This window comes from Limanda limanda, chromosome 17, assembly GCF_963576545.1.
Source record: "Limanda limanda chromosome 17, fLimLim1.1, whole genome shotgun sequence".
NCBI classification, from domain to species: Eukaryota; Metazoa; Chordata; class Actinopteri; order Pleuronectiformes; family Pleuronectidae; genus Limanda; species Limanda limanda.
The window spans coordinates 11,861,565-11,882,473 of NC_083652.1; the positions used below are offsets into that span (position 1 = coordinate 11,861,565).

Below are 20,909 nucleotides of genomic sequence, written 5' to 3' on the forward strand. Positions count from 1 at the left end.
CGGAAGCTGAAGCTTGACTTCTCAAACCAAACTGAGGAGACGTCACGTTCCACAGGTTCAAATCAGTCGAGTCTTATTCATACAAACAGACACTTTCCACTGAGAATGCTGCAGCATGTACTGATAATACAGAGCTGGGGTAGATGAGATATAATATAACAGAAGTGTTTAATAAATGGAGATGTACGCATCTAAATACTTTTTACTTGGTGCAGAGGTTTGATTCTTACAAGTTCCAGGTGTAGCAGTGGTGCACATTCCTCATTTTAACACAGGACAAAGGGATCAGTGTTTTCCTCTATCTGACTTTAGGTGGAGCAGAGAGCAACAAGGGGGGGGGGGGGGGGGGGGGCTTATGGATCTCTTAAGTCTCATATTAACGAGAACCCCTGTGGGTTGCGACCATCACCCACTCATTGCACTGGTGACAACACCACGATGCACACACACACACACACACACACACACACACACACACACACGCAGCAGTGTGACATATCATAGCTATGCAGATGATACAGGGCTGTGGGGGTGTTCCTGAAGAAAAATAGAAGAATTTGTCTCTGAGGATAAAGAACAAAGGAGGAAGAGGAAGAGGAGGAAGAGGAGGAGGAGTGACCCACTCGGTGGTTCCTCTGCCAGCTACACTCCAGTTAAAAATAATTTTAAACACCCTTTTAGTAGTTTGCATTTGTATATATTGGTATTCGTCCATGAAGTCTGTGGTGTTGTGTATTCAGTGATATAAACAGGACACGAAGTTAAAACACAAATCTGCATGGCATCATTGTACGGTATTGTTGTATAAAGGTGCTTCACAACTAGAGTGTGTGTGTGTGTGTGTGTGTGTGTGTGTGTGTGTGTGTGTGTGTGTGTGTGTGTGTGTGTGTGTGTGTGTGTGTGTGTGTGTGTGTGTGTGTGTGTGTGTGTGAAAGAGAGAGAGCAGAAGGAGAGTTTGTCAAAGTACAAGTCGAGCTTCATTTGGTGATTACCTCATTAGGGAGGTTACGTTGTCACTGCTCTTTGTTTGTTTACCTGCATCAGGATCCAAAACAAAAACTAATGAACCGTTGAGGAAGAACATGGGCAGAGGAAAAATATTCAGTTTCCCTGGAGAATATTGTGTAGCTCACAATGTCTTTTCACATGTAGTCCTTACATTGTCCTGCATGAAACAACCTGATGGACAAACTGTGATGTCACTGCCGGTGGAAACCACGCCGACAGTCACGACATGTCTTTCAAGAGAAGATGGTCCTTTTGTCTGGGAAAGAGAGAAGCCTGAGGAAACACACACACACCGAGACAACACACACGCACACACATTTTAAGTAGGTCTGTGTTTAGAGCCATATGCCCACCAATACAGCCCGTCTCAATAAAACATGGTTGGTTGTTAAAGTTTAATAGTTCTGTCCTTGAGAATTAACCCAGATGAACACACATTTAGGGCACCGTCCCCTCATGCACACACACAGACACACACACAGACACACACACAGACACACACACAGACACACACACAGACACACACACACACACACACACACACACACACACACACACACACACACACACACACACACACACAATGTCTCTTGCTCTTCATTCTCAGTCTCTCTCTCCTTTCTGATGATCATCCATCAGCATTCTGTCCGCTCATCTTTCCTTCACGTTCCTCTGGTCTTTGTGTCCTTGTCCTTCCTCTCCTCCTACAGTCATCTCCACATTCACCAAAAAAGATGATCCTCTTTGAAAACAGAGAATCAGGTGGATTGGATTTGCAGGAAATTAAGGATGGAACAATAAATGAATAAAAGGAGGTGTGGGAGAGAAGAGAGGATGAGGAGAGGATTAATAAGAAGGTGAGAAACGACAGGGAGACTTCTTGGCACTGAGCGATGGATCGGCGGTAATTTGATCAAATATTTATGTCGCAATGCCTTCAAGGAGGTTTGACTGGTGGTCACTGCCAGTGCAATGTGTGTGCACGTTATTGTGCGTGTGCGCGTGTCGATATACGCAATCTGGTGATGACAACAAAACTTAATCACACACACGTACTGTGCATGAAATCAGATTATCTATGCTGCTCCTGCAAACGTGATCATGTATGTTCGGCATGTGAGTGGCCGGAGCTATTCTCGTATTCCCGTCTCTCGACAGGAAGAGTTGCATAAGTTTGAGTGAACTCATTCACCCACCCACCCATGATATGATATAATAACATCATATGGGGAAGGGACAGAGGCCTCAACCCTCGGAAAAGGGTCCAACTAAACAAATAAAGCACAAACTTCCTTAAGAGAAAACACAACATGTTGGTTTTCATTATACAGAAAATTAAAGAAATGTTCTTCCTGCTCCTCTTCCTCTCAGCTCAGATCTGTGCTGCTGATCGGTGAGTTGTCCAACTCTGCTCCCTGCTGCCCACATCAGAAACATGCAACAAGAACCTGTGAGTGAGGAAGTCAGATTTTCTCTTGGTAACTCAAAAAATCAAATTAAAGTTTATGAGAAAGAAGGTAAAATGTCTAAAGTAACAGGATCCAAACATATTCAGTTAATGTGGAAATATTTGGAGAAGCAAACAGCAGATTTTATTTTAATTGTAATACTTAAAATAACAGCAACAAGGAAAGTCCTTTATCAGGAAATACAGAGTCACGAATTAAAGATCAATATAAACATGAGCAAACACCAGAGGACGGTTAATGTCACCTTGATAAAAATAATGTTGCTGAGTGGTCATTCAATCAAACACTAATTAAATTAGGAAAATGTATTGTGTAAAGTACCTAACACATCTGGTCCTTCCGATGTGTGACAGTGGTGAGTTTTACTATTTGAACTGAGCAGTTGATGCTTTTTCATCCAGATGTTCATTATCAGTCAAAGTCACTGTCAAATTCTTCATAAACTCCTGGAAGTCAGCTGACACAACAGCTCCTCCTTGTGGCCAGACAGCAGACCTCAGCTGAACAAGTTTAATCATTTATTATAAAGTTATCTCTATACCACCCAATGGACTCCTTTAATTATCCTTTGAAAACAACGTCATTGCTATAGTGTAAAGATTAATGTGCCAAATCTAAAAGAAAACAATCTTGTAATTTAAACAAACTGACGTCTGTTGCATCCAATGCATTGTTTAAATTAATAAAATACACATTTCATGTTTTTATTTACTCAATCAATGCTCTTTGGTAAGCACTAACATTGAATCAGAGGGTTGAATCCGCACTTGTACTTTTACTTGAGTAATTATGAACACATGTAAATGTACTTTGATAGTTTTACTTTAGTACAAAGGATTACCCGAGTTCCTTTGAACATGTGTACCTGTATTTTAATACATATGAGTCCTGAGGTTGAATAAGTGCTTGTCCTTTTACTTGAGTCATTTTGAGCACATGTACCTGTACTTTTATACTTGTGAGTACATTTAAGAACCTGTACTTTAATACTTCTACTTGAGTGCAGAGGTTGACCCGAGTCCTTTTGAACGTGTGCCTCTACTTCTACTACTCAGTGTGTGTACTTGTACCTCAGCAGGAGTCTCACTCACCATACTCTCGTCTCTCTGAACGAGATCTCGCAGTTTCCAGCGTTTCTCGCCTCAACAGCAACTTGTCACCAAAGATGGCGATTTGCTGAGAGCTCATGGATGTACACATTTCTCGGCTAGTTGAGATCTCCCCAGAAACCACGAGCTCCCAGAGGAAGTAGCCTCCCGGCGAGGTCCCGTGTGTGTCCCCCCCGAGGGAAGCCCACCCTGCCGCCGCCATGCAGATCACCCTGAAGACCCTGCAGCAGCAGACCATCCAGATCCAGATAGACCCCGAGCAGACGGTGAGAAGCTACATGGCTAACGTGCTAACTGTAGCTAACAATGCTAACTGTAGCTAACCATACTAGCTGCGGAGTCTGGTGCTTTTTTTAAACTTGTCGCGGTGACTCGGCAGTTTCGCTCGGTGTCGATAATCAGAGAACAACGCGATGTGTTAGCGTTTAGCCTCAAGCTCACATTATTAAGAAAAACACACGAAAATAGGACGGAACACATCGCGAAACCCTCGGCTAGCTAGCATGCTAACATATGCACTAGCATACGTTAGCATGCTAGCTAGCCGATTAGCCTGCTAACAAAGTCATGGCGACAGACGTATTCTTCGTCGGTTCCGGTTCGTGTCGTGGTTGTTTTTCCTGCTTCGGCGACAACCGAGGAGTGAGCGGATGCGCCACTGTCACTTTTGTACTGGGAATCGAACCTGTCCACAATGCTAATGCTAACGCGCACAACAATTACGGCTAGCATTGTACTGGGGGGAGAAGCTAGCTAAGTTTGTTAGCATGCTCACACTCTTGTCCTGCAACTAGCGAAAGCAAACGTTGGATAAACAGTAAAGTTTGTTGGTCCGTGTGTTGCTGACACGTTGTTTGTATCCCTCATTGTGAAGATTGTGCATTTTTGTTGTGTGCTCTACACCTTAAAGTACATGATGTGTGTACTACTGTGTCATGCTGTGTGACACTGTCAGCACAGTCATGATCCGTCCAGACAGTTTACATGTACTTCCACAATAATCCAGAATATAAATTCAAACAGGTGACGAAGACTGGATTATTAATAAATAAAACTTGAGGTTTGTTTAACAGTGTGATTCCTCCTCCTCCTCTTCATCAGGTGAAGGCGTTGAAAGAGAAGATAGAAGCAGAAAGAGGTAAAGACAACTTCCCCGTGTCTGGCCAGAAGCTGATCTACGCCGGGAAGATCCTGCAGGACGACACGCCCATCAAGGACTACAAGATCGACGAGAAGAACTTCGTGGTGGTGATGGTGTCAAAGGTGAGATATGATCAAATGTACAAAGGACTGAATAGAGGGTTAAATCCCCAAGTCACAGATATTAAAACACCTCGGCCGATTTCTACGGTGGCCGAGAGACCTCAACAAATAACATGTGCAAATTTAGAAAACATCTTAATCAATTTGACGACGTAAACAAGCTGCAAGTAGCAAACAACACGGAAATGTTTTACAGGGGAAGTTATAGAAGTCTGATTCTCGTCAGTGTTAAAGGAACTTCACCAAACATTGAACTATGACTACGCTGGAAACGTTTCTGTTATTTCCAGCACGTCTCTGTATTTGCATGTGTCATCCAATTGTCGAAGTTGTTTTCTCAGTTCACACATGTTTTTCCTATTTGCACGTGTTAATTACTCGTCACTGTTAAGTTGTTAGTCTAACAACACCTTCCTCTGAACCGACTGAAGGCCAAGCCTGCAGCTGCCGCCGTGCCCCCGGCCTCAGAAGCTCCCAAGCCCCCCGTGCAGGACTCTGGCTCCACGTCAACAGCTGTGCCGGCCACCACCCCGGCCCCCGCCCCGGCCCCAGCAGCTGCCCCTGCCCCCCCCCAGGAGGCCAAAGAGGAGCCAAGTGCCGCAGAGACAGAACCACAACAACCAGCCAGGTAGACGCGGTGGATCACGTAGTGTGAAACTCTCTGAGCTGCAGTAAAAGATTTGAGTAGTTGACTGATGACGAGAAGAAGAAAAAAGATAAAAGAGATCTTAATCATAATTAAAAGTAGATAAAACAAACTATGTCTGATATGTAGAACAGATGTTCTCTATCTGTAATGTTCATCATGATATTTGATGGAGCAGTGATTTATTATGAATTGTGGTTGTGCAGATGTTTTTAAACAGAGCGTGAAACAACAGTGGTTTAACGTATTTGTTGAACAGAATAACATGAGTCATTCAAGGTTTTGGATTAAATCCAGTTATACTAATTTCCTTTTATATTGATTGATTGATTATTTATTTAAGCCTCGGAAAACACATTGAGGAATAAGACCCTCATTAACAATGGTGCCGAGGGTACAATGAAGAGTTAATACATTGATAGAAAAAAATAAATAAATAAGAATGAAATAAATATGCATATATATATATATATATATATATATATACAGTAATAAAAGGGAAAAGGTCATAAACAATCATTTTTTGACGATTCAATAAAATACTATGGTTAAGTCAACTAACAGTTCCAATCACTATAGGAAAAGTCAGCTGTACATGAGATAAGATTCAATAATTCCTTTAATGAAATAAATGAGCACAACCTTAAAGATTTTTGGACCTCATTCCAAATGTAGGGCGCCTTATAACAGAAAGCTGTCTTCCCCAAGTTATTTAAGATAAGCATTTTACATATTAACCACCAGTGATCTGGAGTAGATGTTGGTTTATTCTTCAGTTGTTGAACATCTGTGTAGTTTGTCTCATTCTTCACCTTCCATGCTTTGCAGCTCCAGTGGTGGGAGCCAGGGCCTGGACGCCTCCTCAGCTCTGGGTAGGTAACGGATGGGCCTCTGCCAGACTCACCTCATTCACAAGCACTCTAATAGCCTCAGTGCCAATTCCCTCAGTGTTGTTAAAGATAAATTGTACAATTTGAGACAATCAACAGTGTTGTTGTTGTGTTAATGTCACAGCAGCACATTTCTTGTGTAAAAAAACGAGGTTAAACTTGCTCTGCCAGAACTTGTTCCTGCTGTGCGTCAGGGGCTTTACAGGCTGCAGTGAAATACATACTGTTCCTATATTTAGGCTGTGACAAAAGTAAGCCATCTCTTATTGTGGTACAACAGAGTGGAGGGGGGGGGTCTCCCATTTGTTCCACTTATAGATACTGTACATAGAAAATGAAACAGAAGGTGACCTGCTACTTTTGAAGTCCATATTTTGTGTTGTACATTTGAAGATTGAGTTGTTTATACGTATAGAAAAGGTTTATCCCACAGTTATTTAAATCCTGGAAACCGACTGGAATAAACGTAGATAAGAAGTCGAGCTGAAGAGTCGTGCCTGTTGAATTATTAAAGAAATACTGTGTGAAAGTCTGTGTTTAGAATCTGATTCTCCTCCTGTTCAGCCTGAAAGGGATTCGCTGTTTGCTCCTCGTCTACTTTAAGATGCTTCTTAGAGGAGGAACAGTTGTGTATAAATTCCTGACGCTGTGTGTGTCTGTCTGTGTGTTTTCAGTGACTGGGGCCGAGTACGAGGCGATGCTGACAGAGATCATGTCCATGGGCTATGAAAGGGAGCGAGTGGTGGCTGCACTACGAGCCAGTTTCAACAACCCCCACAGAGCTGTGGAATACCTCCTCACTGTACGTCACACACAGACACACACACGCACACACAGTCACACACATGAACTCATTCTCACCGAGCAGCTCTCTCCATCTGCAAGTCTGGCTGCTAAACACACTTGTTGGATGTAAGTGTTGCGTTTGTAAACGTGTGTGATTAAGAGTTGTGTGGTTGTGTGTCCAGGGTATCCCCAGCAGCCCAGTCCAGGAGAGTAGCCCACCAGTGCCGGCCCCTGCATCCGGACCCACGGAAACCCCGTCTCTAGCAGAAGGTGAGGAGTGCAGCTCAGTGTAATCAGAAGATATCTACAGCTCAGCCCTGTGTGTGTGTCTGCTGTGTAAAAATAAACTCTGGTACTGGTGGGGTGTTAATAACAGTAGTCACAAGCGTCACCTCCTCCCACTGTTCAGATATTAAGCTTGTATATCATTCGCATGCCACGTTCTCTCCAGCTGTGGATCCAGAGTTTATTAAAACAGTGGATCAAGCTTTGCACCACATCGCTCACATTGTGTTTTATTGTGTGTTTTTCTCCAGGAGAAAATCCACTTGCATTCCTGCGGACCCAGCCCCAGTTCCAGCACATGAGACAGGCCATCCAGCAGAACCCGGCTCTGCTGCCTCAGCTGCTGCAGCAACTGGGAAGAGAAAACCCTCAACTCCTGCAGGTAACTCACCCAAACACCCTGAGGGGTCCGACCACAAGGGAACGTGTCCCCCCTGTGAACCCTCCCGGTCGAATCCCACTTCCCTTTCACATCAATTTCATCTGTTGACAGATCTTTTAGTAACAGTTGATTTAATGGAAATTAGTAATTATCCTTTCATCAGCTGGAATTGTAATACCCACAATATCCGCTCCCAGAGCTGGCTTTCATTATATCTGCCTCGTGTTAACACTAACTTGGGAAAGACAGCTTCCTGTTATAAGGCACCCTACATTTGGAAATGAGGTCCAACAATCTTTGAGGTTGTGCTCATTTGTTTCATTGAGGGAGTTCTCGAGTCTGGTCTCATGTGCAGCTGACTTCTCCTGCAGTGATTGTAACTGCTAGTTGACTTGGCCATAGTATCTTATACTGACAAATTTTTTCATACCTTGTGTAACTGTGTATTTATATATATGCATATTTATTTCATTCTTATTTATTCAATATATTAACTCTGCAATATATCAACTCTTTAATGTTCCCTCGGCACCATTGTAAATGAGGGTCTTATCCCTCAATGTGTTTTCCGAGGCTTAAATAAATATTCAATCAATCAATCCTGTTTCAGGAGTTTCGACTCTAACTTCGTCTCCTTTATGTTTCTTCTGCAGCAAATCAGTCAATATCAGGAGCTCTTCATCCAGATGTTGAACGAGCCAGCGGGGGAGGGAGGAGACTCACCAGAGGTTGGAGACATGGGGGCGGCGGGGGAGGAGGGCGCGCCTGTCAACTACATCCAGGTCACACCTCAGGAGAAGGAAGCCATCGAAAGGGTGAGTAACAGAAGATGTTAAATGTTATATTATCACATGTCAGGTGAAGATCTTCTCTTCTCGTGTTGAACCCGTCTCCCGGTGGTTTCCTCTCCAGTTAAAAGCGTTGGGCTTCCCGGAGCCGCTGGTGATCCAGGCCTTCTTCGCCTGCGAGAAGAACGAGAACCTGGCCGCCAACTTTCTCCTCAACCAGGGAATGGAGGACGACTGAACACAGATCACTGCCTTCCTGCTCCCCCACCCCCCACCCCCCCCCCGACCCTCCTTCCCCTCTTCGGCTCATTATAAAGACGGCATCCCCCCCCCGAATTTTACTGTACAGCTACCAACCTCAGCTCGGCCCACCAGGAGAGGAGGAGAGGGGGAGGAGCCAGCAGTGGGGTGGGAGGGGCGGTGGCAACGGGGATGGGGAGGAGAAACAGGGTGGGTTAGGTTATAATGGGGGGGGGGCTTACATGCTTACAGTACACAAAGTGGAGGCGGTGTGCAGGAAGGTCGGACGTGGATTATCAGAGGTCGAGGGGGGGGCAAAATGTGTGGACGAATTATAAAATCCACGTGAATTCCAATGGAATGTGTGGGGTTTGTCTAGGGGAGAATCTATAATTTGATTTTAGACTTTTTTTTGATTTTAGGCTTTGTGAACATTCGGGGGGGTGGGGGTGCGTGCTTGTGTGTGAGTGCGTCTGTGTTCCTGTGCAGACGGATAAAGTTACGCCCGGAAAAAAAGTAATCGTCATCTTTTTTTATGTTCTGTTTTTGCATTCTCTAAGTTTTGTTCATGCTGTAGCCAGATTGTATGGAAGCACATTCTACCTGCTGCACGTCTACCACAACATCATCAGTGTGTAACCTGCTTGTGTGTGTGTGCCTCTGTGAGCCTCGTGTGCGTAACGTCCGAGGCTGCAGGGGAGTGGCCGCCCTCGCGGTGATGTCACTGTGGGTCTGTCGAGGGGGGGGGGGGGCGAGAGAAGGAAACTTAACTGACTAACGGCGAATCTGGTTCCTCCGCTCACTTTGTCCCGCCCCCTCGTCTGGTCTCAGCCAATCAGAAGCCCTGCAAATGCTGTGCCTGCCTGTTTCGGTTACTCAAATGTGTGGAACTATTTTGTCTATGCTGATTGCTTCTGGTGCTCGTTAACACTAACTCCCCACTTTCTGCTATTCTGATTTAATAATGCAGTAGAAGGACGTTTAGGGTCTATTCCTGTCAGTTGTAACGACTCGTAGACGCAACTAAAAACCAATTAGACATTTAACGGTGGTGGGAATGTTCTTGGAGTTTACTGATTTAAACAGAAAATATGTTTTGCCCAGTTTCACCAAAACGTTTGACTTAACAGCTCGCTCTCTTTAACTGTTTGTTTTGGTTTGGACACGTTTCTTTGCATCAATCAACTATAAAAACACATTTATCTTGGATGCATTCTTCTCTTTGAAGCTGACGAGGAGTAAATCATCTGCATGTGCATTGATCAGTGTCGCGATTGATTCTCTCTTTTCTGGTCAAGTATTATTAACACGTCCTTAAAGATTTCCTCCCCTCGTACCTTCTGCCACCGGGTCCGGAGAAGCATTTGCTTTGTAACACATCTTTCAGACATGAAGACAAATCAAGTTAAGGGAACAAACTGAACCAAAATCCATCTGTATTTTTCTGTCAGATAAAAACTGTACCTTCATCTTTCTAACCTGAGGCAAGTTGTATTTTAAACCCTTTGATTTGAGTCTAAGTTCTGATAAAGCTTAGATTGAAATCTGAATAAAAGAAAATGACAGTAAATTAACTTCTCTGTCACTGTCCAAATTTTCATTTTCAACTTAAAATGATCTTTTGTTATGAGGGGTGGAGCCAGAGATGGATAATCAGCTGCATGGATGGATTAGTGAGAACAGAGCCAGCAGCCTCTCTACAGAAATACTTATAATTATAATGTGGAATCAAACAAATGAGCACAGACGTGGAAAAAGAAATACAAACAAGCCTATATAGAGACAGAAATTAAAGAGCTGATAACTGGATTCATATTTTACTCCTGGTCCAAATGTTCCACCTCTTAAACTCAAAACCTCTGAACCGAACTCCCGTGTCATGTCTCTAACTCACGGGACGACTTCTCACACGTGGGTGACGGCTCCTTGATGCACGTCGAGGTTCATCTACGCACAAAACAACGATTGAGACGACTGTTCTGTGTAATTGTCACATGTGTCCTCGACAAGTCTCTGTATGACGAAGCTTGTGTCGCTCACTGCTGCCTGGATGTGAGGGGGGGGGGGGGGGGGGCTCTACTGTCCGACAGCATCAACATGATCTTAGACTGTGCTACATTAAATATCAGCAGTCTTTCAGGTCTCTGACTCTTTGTGCCTCTTCATCGCACTTCATCACACTTTTAAACACTCACCTGCTCAGGAAGAACCTCAGAGGTGTGACGGCTCATTTCCACTGAATATCACATGTTTGTTTACTCTTGTATTCTTAGTCGTAATTAATTAATTGAGCCTAGAAACAGTAATCACATCCAGTTACATGGATAAACGCTGACAATAGTTTTATCAATAAATAAATCAAAATACAAATTGACATTTCATATATATTCAGAAAGAAAGTTTTTTAAATCTAAATATTAAATCTAAACTAGGGCTACGTTGTAGCCCTAACGAGCCTGAGCACACAGGCAATTTCAAACCTGTTGCGGTCGGTGAAGTGAGAGCGATCGATGACCAAGCGCTCTTGTCTGCGTTGGAAAGGATGGATGCTTCACTTCCTGTAGCCAGCAGGTGGCGCTGTGATTTTAAGTCATGATTTCTTTGTAGATGTCATCAGGTCGCAACTCTTGTCTAACATGTTTGGACTCGATTGGACCAAATATGCCTGAGATACAGAAGCCTGTGTTTTGATGGAGTGTAATCAAACTTTGACGCCACACCACGGTCACACAGTATGACTAAAAGTTGAGATTCGAATAACTTTAAATCTCCATCTTGCTCTGATTAGACTCAGCTTTATTTTAAGTTGATCTGATGAAAGCCCTACGACAAGTATGTCAAAGTAAAAATGCGGAATATGGCCAAAATGGCCACAACATCCAAAATGGCGGGCTTCATGTAGCGTTTTTCATAATGCTCCTTGTGGCTTTTTTGTATGAATAGTCATGATACACTTGTGTCCTGATTATGGTGAAGATCGGTTATGTGAAAACCTAGGGGCTGCGTTCCAGGTGGCGCTGTTGAGCCCTTTTGCCACGCCCATTTCCGAATACTCCAGAATACGTAAATTCTCACCACTTTCCAATTTACTGCAAACTTTTAAAGATTTTTGAGCACGTTGAAGCCCTCAAAAAGCCAATTCAAAAAGCCAATTCACTACGCTAGGGCCTCACCTGTTAGTGCCTGTCAGTGCTCGGCCCTAATAAAGATTCTCTCTATTCATAAAGAAAATAACATCACGGAGCTGAACAAGCCTCTATCGTCATGACAACACATCTTCACTAGCAGCTCATCTTTTCACTGTTAGTTTAAAAGGGCCTTTACCTCCGTCTATGGAGCAGAGAGGAGGGAGAGAGGAGGTGAGAGAGAGGAGTGAGAGAGGAGATGAGAGAGGAGATGAGAGAGGTGAGAGAGAGGAGGTGAGAGAGGAAGTGAGAGAGGAGGTGAGAGAGAGGAGGTGAGAGAGGAGGTTAGAGAGGAGAAAGAGAGAGGAGGGAGAGGAGGTGAGAGAGAGGAGGTGAGAGAGGAAGTGACAGAGGAGGGAGAGGAGGTGAGAGGAGGTGAGAGAGAGGAAGGGGAGGAGGTGAGAGAGGAGGTGAGAGAGAGGAGGGAGAGGAGGTGAGAGAGAGGAGGTGAGAGATGAGGGGAGAGAGGAGGTGAGAGAGGAAGTGAGAGAGGAGGTGAGAGGAGGTGAGAGAGGAGGTGAGAGAGAGGAGGGAGAGGAGGTTAGAGGAGGTGAGAGAGAGAAGTGAGAGGAGGTGACAGAGGAGGGAGAGGAGGTGAGAGAGGAGGTGAGAGAGGAGGGAGAGGACGTGAGAGAGAAGGTGAGGGGGAGGAGGTGGGAGAGGAGGTGAGAGAGGAGGGAGAGGTGAGAGAGGAAGTGAGAGAGAAGGTCAGAGAGGGGGTCAGAGAGGAGAGGGAGAGGAGGTGAGAGAGGAGGGAGAGGAGGTCATAGAGGAGGTGAGAGAGAGGAGGGAGAGGAGGTGAGATAGGAGTTGAGAGAGAGGAGGGAGAGGAGGTGAGAGAGAGGAGGTGAGAGATGAGGGGAGAGAGGAGGTGAGAGAGGAGGTCAGAGAGGAGGTCAGAGAGGAGGTCAGAGAGGACAGAGAGAGGAGGTGATAGAGAGGTGGTGGTGAGGAGGTGAGAGAGAGGAGGGAGAGGAGGTGAGAGAGGAGGTGAGAGAGAGGAGGGAGAGAGGAGGTGAGAGAGGAGGGAGAGAAGGTGAGAGAGGAGGTGAGAGAGGAGGTGAGAGAGGAGGTGAGAGAGGAAGTGAGAGAGGAGGTGAGAGAGAGGAGGGAGCGGAGGTGAGAGAGGAGGTGAGAGAGAGGAGGGAGAGGAGGTGAGAGAGAGGAGGTGGAAGCTGAGGGGAGAGAGGAGGTGAGAGAGGAGGTTAGAGAGGAGGTCAGAGAGGAGGTCAGAGAGGAGAGAGAGAGGAGGTGATAGAGAGGAGGTCAGAGAGGAGGTCAGAGATGAGCGAGAGAGGAGAGAGAGAGGAGGTGAGAGAGGAGGTGAGAGAGAGGAGGTTAGAGATGAGGGGAGAGAGGAGGTGAGAGAGGAAGTGAGAGAGGAGGTGAGAGAGAGGAGGGAGAGGAGGTGAGAGAGGAGGTGAGAGACAGGAGGGAGAGGAGGTGAGAGAGAGGAGGTGGAAGCTGAGGGGAGAGAGGAGGTGAGAGAGGAGGTTAGAGAGGAGGTCAGAGAGGTAGGTCAGAGAGGAGAGAGAGAGGAGGTGATAGAGAGGAGGTCAGAGAGGAGGTCAGAGATGAGCGAGAGAGGAGAGAGAGAGGAGGTGAGAGAGGAGGTGAGAGAGGAGGGAGAGGAGGTGACAGAGGAGGTGAGAGAGGAAGTGAGAGAGGAGGTGAGAGAGAGGAGGGAGAGGAGGTGAGAGAGGAGGTGAGAGAGGAAGTGAGAGAGGAGGTGAGAGAGAGGAGGGAGAGGAGGTGAGAGAGGAGGTGAGAGAGAGGAGGGAGAGAGGAGGTGAGAGAGGAGGGAGAGAAGGTGAGAGAGGAGGTGAGAGAGGAGGTGAGAGAGGAGGTGAGAGAGGAAGTGAGAGAGGAGGTGAGAGAGAGGAGGGAGCGGAGGTGAGAGAGGAGGTGAGAGAGAGGAGGGAGAGGAGGTGAGAGAGAGGAGGTGGAAGCTGAGGGGAGAGAGGAGGTGAGAGAGGAGGTTAGAGAGGAGGTCAGAGAGGAGGTCAGAGAGGAGAGAGAGAGGAGGTGATAGAGAGGAGGTCAGAGAGGAGGTCAGAGATGAGCGAGAGAGGAGAGAGAGAGGAGGTGAGAGAGGAGGTGAGAGAGGAGGTTAGAGATGAGGGGAGAGAGGAGGTGAGAGAGGAAGTGAGAGAGGAGGTGAGAGAGAGGAGGGAGAGGAGGTGAGAGAGGAGGTGAGAGACAGGAGGGAGAGGAGGTGAGAGAGAGGAGGGAGAGGAGGTGAGAGAGAGGAGGTGAGAGATGAGGTGAGAGAGGAGGTCAGAGAGGAGGTCAGAGAGGAGAGAGAGAGGAGGTGAGAGAGAGGAGGTGAGAGAGGAAGTGAGAGAGGAGGTGAGAGAGAGGAGGGAGAGGAGGTGAGAGAGAGGAGGTGAGAGGAGGTGAGAGAGAGGAGGGAGAGGAGGTGAGAGAGAGGACAGAGAGGAGGTGAGAGAGGAGGTGAGAGAGAGGAAGGACAGGAGGTGAGAGAGGAGGTGAGAGAGAGGAGGGAGAGGAGGTGAGAGAGGAGGTGAGAGAGAGGAGGTTAGAGATGAGGGGAGAGAGGAGGTGAGAGAGGAAGTGAGAGAGGAGGGAGAGGAGGTGAGAGAGGAGGTGAGAGAGAGGAGGGAGAGGAGGTGAGAGAGAGGAGGTGAGAGAGAGGAGGGAGAGGAGGTGAGAGAGGAGGTGAGAGAGAGGAGGGAGAGGAGGTTAGAGGAGGTGAGAGAGAGGAGTGAGAGGAGGTGACAGAGGAGGGAGAGGACGTGAGAGAGGAGGTGAGAGAGGAGGGAGAGGACGTGAGAGAGAAGGTGAGGGGGAGGAGGTGGGAGAGGAGGTGAGAGAGGAGGGAGAGGTGAGAGAGGAAGTGAGAGAGGAGGTGGGAGAGCAGGGAGAGGAGGTGAGAGAGAGGAGGTGAGAGAGGAGATGAGAGAGGAGGTCAGAGAGGAGGTGAGAGAGAGGAGGTGAGAGATGAGGGGAGAGAGGAGGTGAGAGAGGAGGTCAGAGAGGAGGTCAGAGATGAGCGAGAGAGGAGAGAGAGAGGAGGTGAGAGAGGAGGTGAGAGAGGAGGGAGAGGAGGTGACAGAGAGGAGGTGAGAGAGGAGGTGAGAGAGAGGAGGGAGAGGAGGTGAGAGAGGAGGTGAGAGAGGAAGTGAGAGAGGAGGTGAGAGAGAGGAGGGAGAGGAGGTGAGAGAGAGGAGGGAAAGGAGGGGAGAGAGGAGGTGTGAGAGAGGAGGTGAGAGATGAGGGGAGAGAGGAGGTGAGAGAGGAGGTCAGAGAGGGGGTCAGAGAGGAGAGGGAGAGGAGGTGAGAGAGGAGGGAGAGGAGGTCATAGAGGAGGTGAGAGAGAGGAGGGAGAGGAGGTGAGATAGGAGTTGAGAGAGAGGAGGGAGAGGAGGTGAGAGAGAGGAGGTGAGAGATGAGGGGAGAGAGGAGGTGAGAGAGGAGGTCAGAGAGGAGGTCAGAGAGGAGGTCAGAGAGGACAGAGAGAGGAGGTGATAGAGAGGTGTTGGTGAGGAGGTGAGAGAGAGGAGGGAGAGGAGGTGAGAGAGGAGGGAGAGGAGGTCATAGAGGAGGTGAGAGAGAGGAGGGAGAGGAGGTGAGATAGGAGTTGAGAGAGAGGAGGGAGAGGAGGTGAGAGAGAGGAGGTGAGAGATGAGGGGAGAGAGGAGGTGAGAGAGGAGGTCAGAGAGGAGGTCAGAGAGGAGGTCAGAGAGGACAGAGAGAGGAGGTGATAGAGAGGTGGTGGTGAGGAGGTGAGAGAGAGGAGGGAGAGGAGGTGAGAGAGGAGGTGAGAGAGAGGAGGGAGAGAGGAGGTGAGAGAGGAGGGAGAGAAGGTGAGAGAGGAGGTGAGAGAGGAGGTGAGAGAGGAGGTGAGAGAGGAAGTGAGAGAGGAGGTGAGAGAGAGGAGGGAGCGGAGGTGAGAGAGGAGGTGAGAGAGAGGAGGGAGAGGAGGTGAAAGCTGAGGGGAGAGAGGAGGTGAGAGAGGAGGTTAGAGAGGAGGTCAGAGAGGAGGTCAGAGAGGAGAGAGAGAGGAGGTGATAGAGAGGAGGTCAGAGAGGAGGTCAGAGATGAGCGAGAGAGGAGAGAGAGAGGAGGTGAGAGAGGAGGTGAGAGAGGAGGGAGAGGAGGTGACAGAGGAGGTGAGAGAGGAAGTGAGAGAGGAGGTGAGAGAGAGGAGGGAGAGGAGGTGAGAGAGGAGGTGAGAGAGGAAGTGAGAGAGGAGGTGAGAGAGAGGAGGGAGAGGAGGTGAGAGGAGGTCAGAGAGGGGGTCAGAGAGGAGAGGGAGAGGAGGTGAGAGAGGAGGGAGAGGAGGTCATAGAGGAGGTGAGAGAGAGGAGGGAGAGGAGGTGAGATAGGAGTTGAGAGAGGAGGTGAGAGAGGAGGTGGGAGAGAAGGAGAGAGAGAGGAGGTGAGAGAGAGGAGGGAGGAGGTGAGAGAGGAGGTGAGAGAGAGGAGGGAGAGAGGTGGTGAGAGAGGAGGTGAGAGAGAGGAGGGAGAGGAAGTGAGAGAGAGGAGGGTGAGGAGGTGAGAGAGGAGGTCAGAGAGAGGAGGTCAGAGAGGAAGGGAGTAAACGACGAACTTTGAGCAATAAACATGGAGACAAAAGAAGTTAAAGATTTACACACAGAATCTAAATCACTGCTTTATATGACTCGAGTCTATTTGAGTTTACAGAACTCAGCTGCGGCTTCAGGATAATAAAACCCATCTCCAGGATAGAGAGGCTGAGTGAATGTGGTCTGGACTCTGTGGAGGAGAGTCATGGTGTCAGAGACTCTGTAGAAGGACAGAACACCTGCACTGTGATCCAGGTACACTCCTATTCTGGATGACTCTGGACCTGACACTGGAGTCCAGATGTTGTTGTAATAAAAGTTATAACTGTCTCCACCACAATATAATGACCAAGATTTATCATTGTATCCAAATCCACATGAGCTTCCTGCTCTGCTGATATTCTTGTATGCGACTGCTACATAAACTCCTCCTCTCTTCTTCACCTCGCAGTAACAACGTCCAGTCAGACTCTCTCTACTCAGGACCTGACGCACAACAGTGAATCTGTCTGGGTGATCAGAATAAGACTGATCTTTACTCTTCCATGTTACTTTTCTGTTTCCCTCAGATAATAACAGACGTCTGTGTACTGTGTTTGGATCCAGTGTGATTTCCTGTGAATATTTTAAGAAGTCAGCTCTGGTCTCTGGCTCTGGTTGTCGCAGTAAAACATCCACTTGAGACACAACCTGTAAAATCTGTGTCTCTGTCTCACTCAGAATGTCCTGTAGTCGACCTCTGACCTGTGACAGAGCTGCTGTCACGTCCTCAAAGTTCCTCAGAGGACGGATCCTGAAGCTGGATGAGTGTGTAGATTCACTGAGTGGTGACAGTGAGGGGTAGTTGTGTAGAAGCTGGCTGTGATCCTCTGTGTCTGAGAGCTGCTTCAGTTCATGGTCTTTCTAATTTACTGCAAACTTTAGAAACTTTTTGAGCACGTTGAAGCCCTCAAAAAGCCCATTCACTTCGCTATGAATAATCCTTACAATTTCAACTCCCACCGTTCAGTGCTCGGGCCCTAATTAGTCAAACAGTTGATCCACCAGAGCTTTTATTTTGGTGCTTCCCCTGCCCAGTGTGAATTTTGTATATTAGACAAATATTTAGTGAGTAACATGTATATTTACCTTTAGGCATTTAGATGTAACATTAAGGTTTAACTTTAATATTTATATTTAACATTAATTACAAAACAAAAGTGATCAATCTTCAGATATGAATGTTAAAGGTTCAGTGTCGGATCTAGTGGCATCTAGTGGTGAAGCTGCAAATTGCAACTACTTCAATACCACAGGACCCCTTTTAAATCCTACACACTGGAACTCTGATACAGGTTCAAACCTTTATTGATTTATATTCCTATTTATATCCATATATATATATGTATTCCTATTTAATCATTTATGAGTATTCACAAAGTACTTTAGAGTATTTGTGTAAAGTTCTACTCCACATTTCAGTGGAACTTATTACATCTAATGCTTTGTGAGTGTTTTTCTCTTTTTGAAACCACAGAGAATGTTGTGACCTGATATCTATAACAATATTGTTTATATACAGGGATGAATCCTGATTTCATGCTTTTCCTTCAGCAGGATGTAAATGACTTACCTGTAATCAAAGTATTTTCTCCAGTAGAGCATCACAGGAATAATCACATAGACAGGATACAGTAAAGAACATCCTTTTATTCAATCAAGTAAAGGTGTTGCTCTCTTCAAACTGTGTTTTTTTATCATTATTATGGAAAAGAAACTGTAATTAACACATGCATTTCACCATGGGCTCTGGGAGGTGTGTCTGAGGAGGGGACGCTGCTCTGAGGGAGGAGGAGGAGGAAGAGGAGGAGGAGCTGGTTTTGGGAGACGAAGGGCTGAGGCTGACCGGGCCCGGGTCTACTTGAGGCTGAACTGGGCCCCACGCATCCTACACAACGTGTTCACAACAAACCAAGGAAACGAATGAGAGATAAAGGGCGGACGGTTCTGCCACCGGGTCGGACTGGGCTCGGCCTCTAACCACTAACTCTGATATGGCTTCTCAACTGTGGCGCGTTCACTGGTCAGGGCTGATTGATAATACTGCTGCTGGCCTCATTTTGATTGATGGAGAAGAACGAAAGAGTTGCATATTACATATACAATTTTTTCTTGAGACATTTAAATTTAAAGGTGCTACCTCTATGAGTCACCAGTGGAACCATGTTCCTTTGGTCAATGGTGCTGGATCATCTCTACTGGTTGTGCTGAGCCGCTCAGTCTCCGTGCTGTGGAACCAGTCCGCTGATATAAGGTGCTTCGAGTTATTTTTTTATTATTTTTAAATTTTAAATAGCTGGTCTCACTCAACCACTAGAAAGGTGCTTAACTGACGAGCGTCTTCCTGCCGCCTAATAAACGCAGAAACAACGACAACCCAAACAAAAAAAGGCAAAATCCAGATTCAATTATAAAAAAATAAATAGATAGAAACACAGGATTACAAACAAGCAGTCCTACAGGTCTCCTCCCTCGCCAACGTCCAAAACCAGAGAGTTCCCATGAGCTCTTTCTCCCCCCGTACATGTTCTCGCTCCCAGCGATGGGGGGGAGGGGGGCAACGAATGGGCCCCCCCCCGACCCAGCGGCCCCTGTCCTCAGCACAGCCCAGAGCCCTGTGGTGTAATTTGTTCACTTACATTAGCTGTTGAATGGAGAAGCTGAAGAAGATGGGTATGGTAATACAATGTGAAGCGTACAGACAAGAATAACATGTGAGCTAACTGCATTCTGCTCAGACAAAAAAAATCTTTGCGTATTTCTTGTTTTTGTATTTTTTTGTTGTATTTTTTTGTTGTTTTTGTATTTTTTTAAACCCCGCCGTTCGGAGAAAGGGAGAAAAGGAGGAGGGGGGGGTGGAGGAGAAGTTTACGCAGCTACAGACTACTCCAGTGTCCAAGAGAGACAGAAGACAAGATACAGAGGAAGAGAAGAAGCAAGACAGAAAATATCTTTTTGTGTTTTTTTTTGTCTTTTTTTTTCAGCTTTTCTTAATTATTCAACAATAAAAAGAGAAACTAAATCACACCAATTTCCTTTAGTACTATGTATACTGCTTTAAAAAGCTCGAAGAAGAAGAAGAGGAGGAAGAGAGATACAGGAGCGTGAAGGAGGGGACTCTTCTTTTTCTTTTTGAATTGGGCACTCAGGATTACAAGATGGAGTCTGTGAACAAAAGGCACTTTTTAGGGACAACCTTTAAGATGCTCTGAGTCTAAAACACTACGTCACCAAACAAATATTTATAATCATTTACAGCGGGGGGGTGGGGGGAGTCAGAGGGGGGAGGGGTGGCGTGTGTGTGTGTGTTTGGGGGGGGGGGGGGGGTCACATTCTGAGTTTTCCTTTGAGAGCCAATGGCAGCGTCCCTGTGAGGTCGCCGGTTTCCCGCTCGATGAAACAACCAGACGTCGACACCAAATTTAAAATAAAATAAAAACCTCCCCAGATCTCGTCTTCATCACTTGTCAAACACAAGTGATGAAGACGTCCGGAGGAAGATGGAGTTTTTATTTTTATCTCTTCCCTAGAACTTCCTGTGCTGTGGTGTAAAGGTTGGGAGGGAAAAATGCCTTTTGTCACAACAACCTTTTCACACATTGAACCCCTCCCCCCTCGGTAAATACAAAAAAAAAAAAAGAGAGAGAGAGATAGAATAATGCATGTTTTTCCTAAAAATTTGCTTTTTATGATAACACTTAATTTGTTTATTATTATTTATGTATAATAGAGATTGAATGTACTTTATTCTTTACGAAAGCACCAGTTTTCATAGTGATATATATTTTACGAGTTGCAAAATTGTTCCTTCAGCCCTCCCACATTTTTGAAAAAAGCAAATCATGAGAAATTTCTTTAAAAAGTGATATAAGGAGAAAAATAACAATAATAAAACAGAAATTAAAAAACACTTTTTCCCAAAACTTACTTACAAAGACTGGGATATTTTTTTTCTCGCCATATTTAGAGTCCCAGAGCGCGAGGACTTTAGAAACAAACCAAAAAATAAAAGACGTAGAGGGTTTTACCTCTTTTCTCGTGACACCCTCGAACAATCGCTAACAAACGAACAAACACAATTCCTCTACCAAGGCATTGCACATGGCTCAATCAACATACATCATTTAGTTTCAAGAACAATACTTCCCATCAAAACAAGAGAAAAACAACAAAACCTAATCTGATCCTCTTTTGTTTAATCCTCAACTACATTATCATCCATGTTTCTATTCTCGTGTTTTCGGTGGATTTTCCTTTTTTCTTTAACGT

General features: G+C 46.1%; 1 protein-coding gene across 1 annotated transcript; it reads left to right on the forward strand.

Moving 5' to 3' along the window:
- The first annotated feature begins 3,622 nt into the window (after nt 1-3,622).
- On the forward strand, nt 3,623-8,894 carry rad23aa (RAD23 homolog A, nucleotide excision repair protein a). Its single transcript, XM_061089844.1, has 9 exons — nt 3,623-3,852; nt 4,688-4,849; nt 5,281-5,477; nt 6,324-6,367; nt 7,060-7,187; nt 7,354-7,441; nt 7,708-7,838; nt 8,492-8,653; nt 8,751-8,894. The coding sequence occupies exons 1-9, from the start codon at nt 3,787-3,789 to the stop codon at nt 8,862-8,864; spliced, it is 1,092 nt and encodes a 363-aa protein (XP_060945827.1). The 5' UTR covers nt 3,623-3,786; the 3' UTR covers nt 8,865-8,894.
- Nucleotides 8,895-20,909: the final 12,015 nt, after the last annotated feature.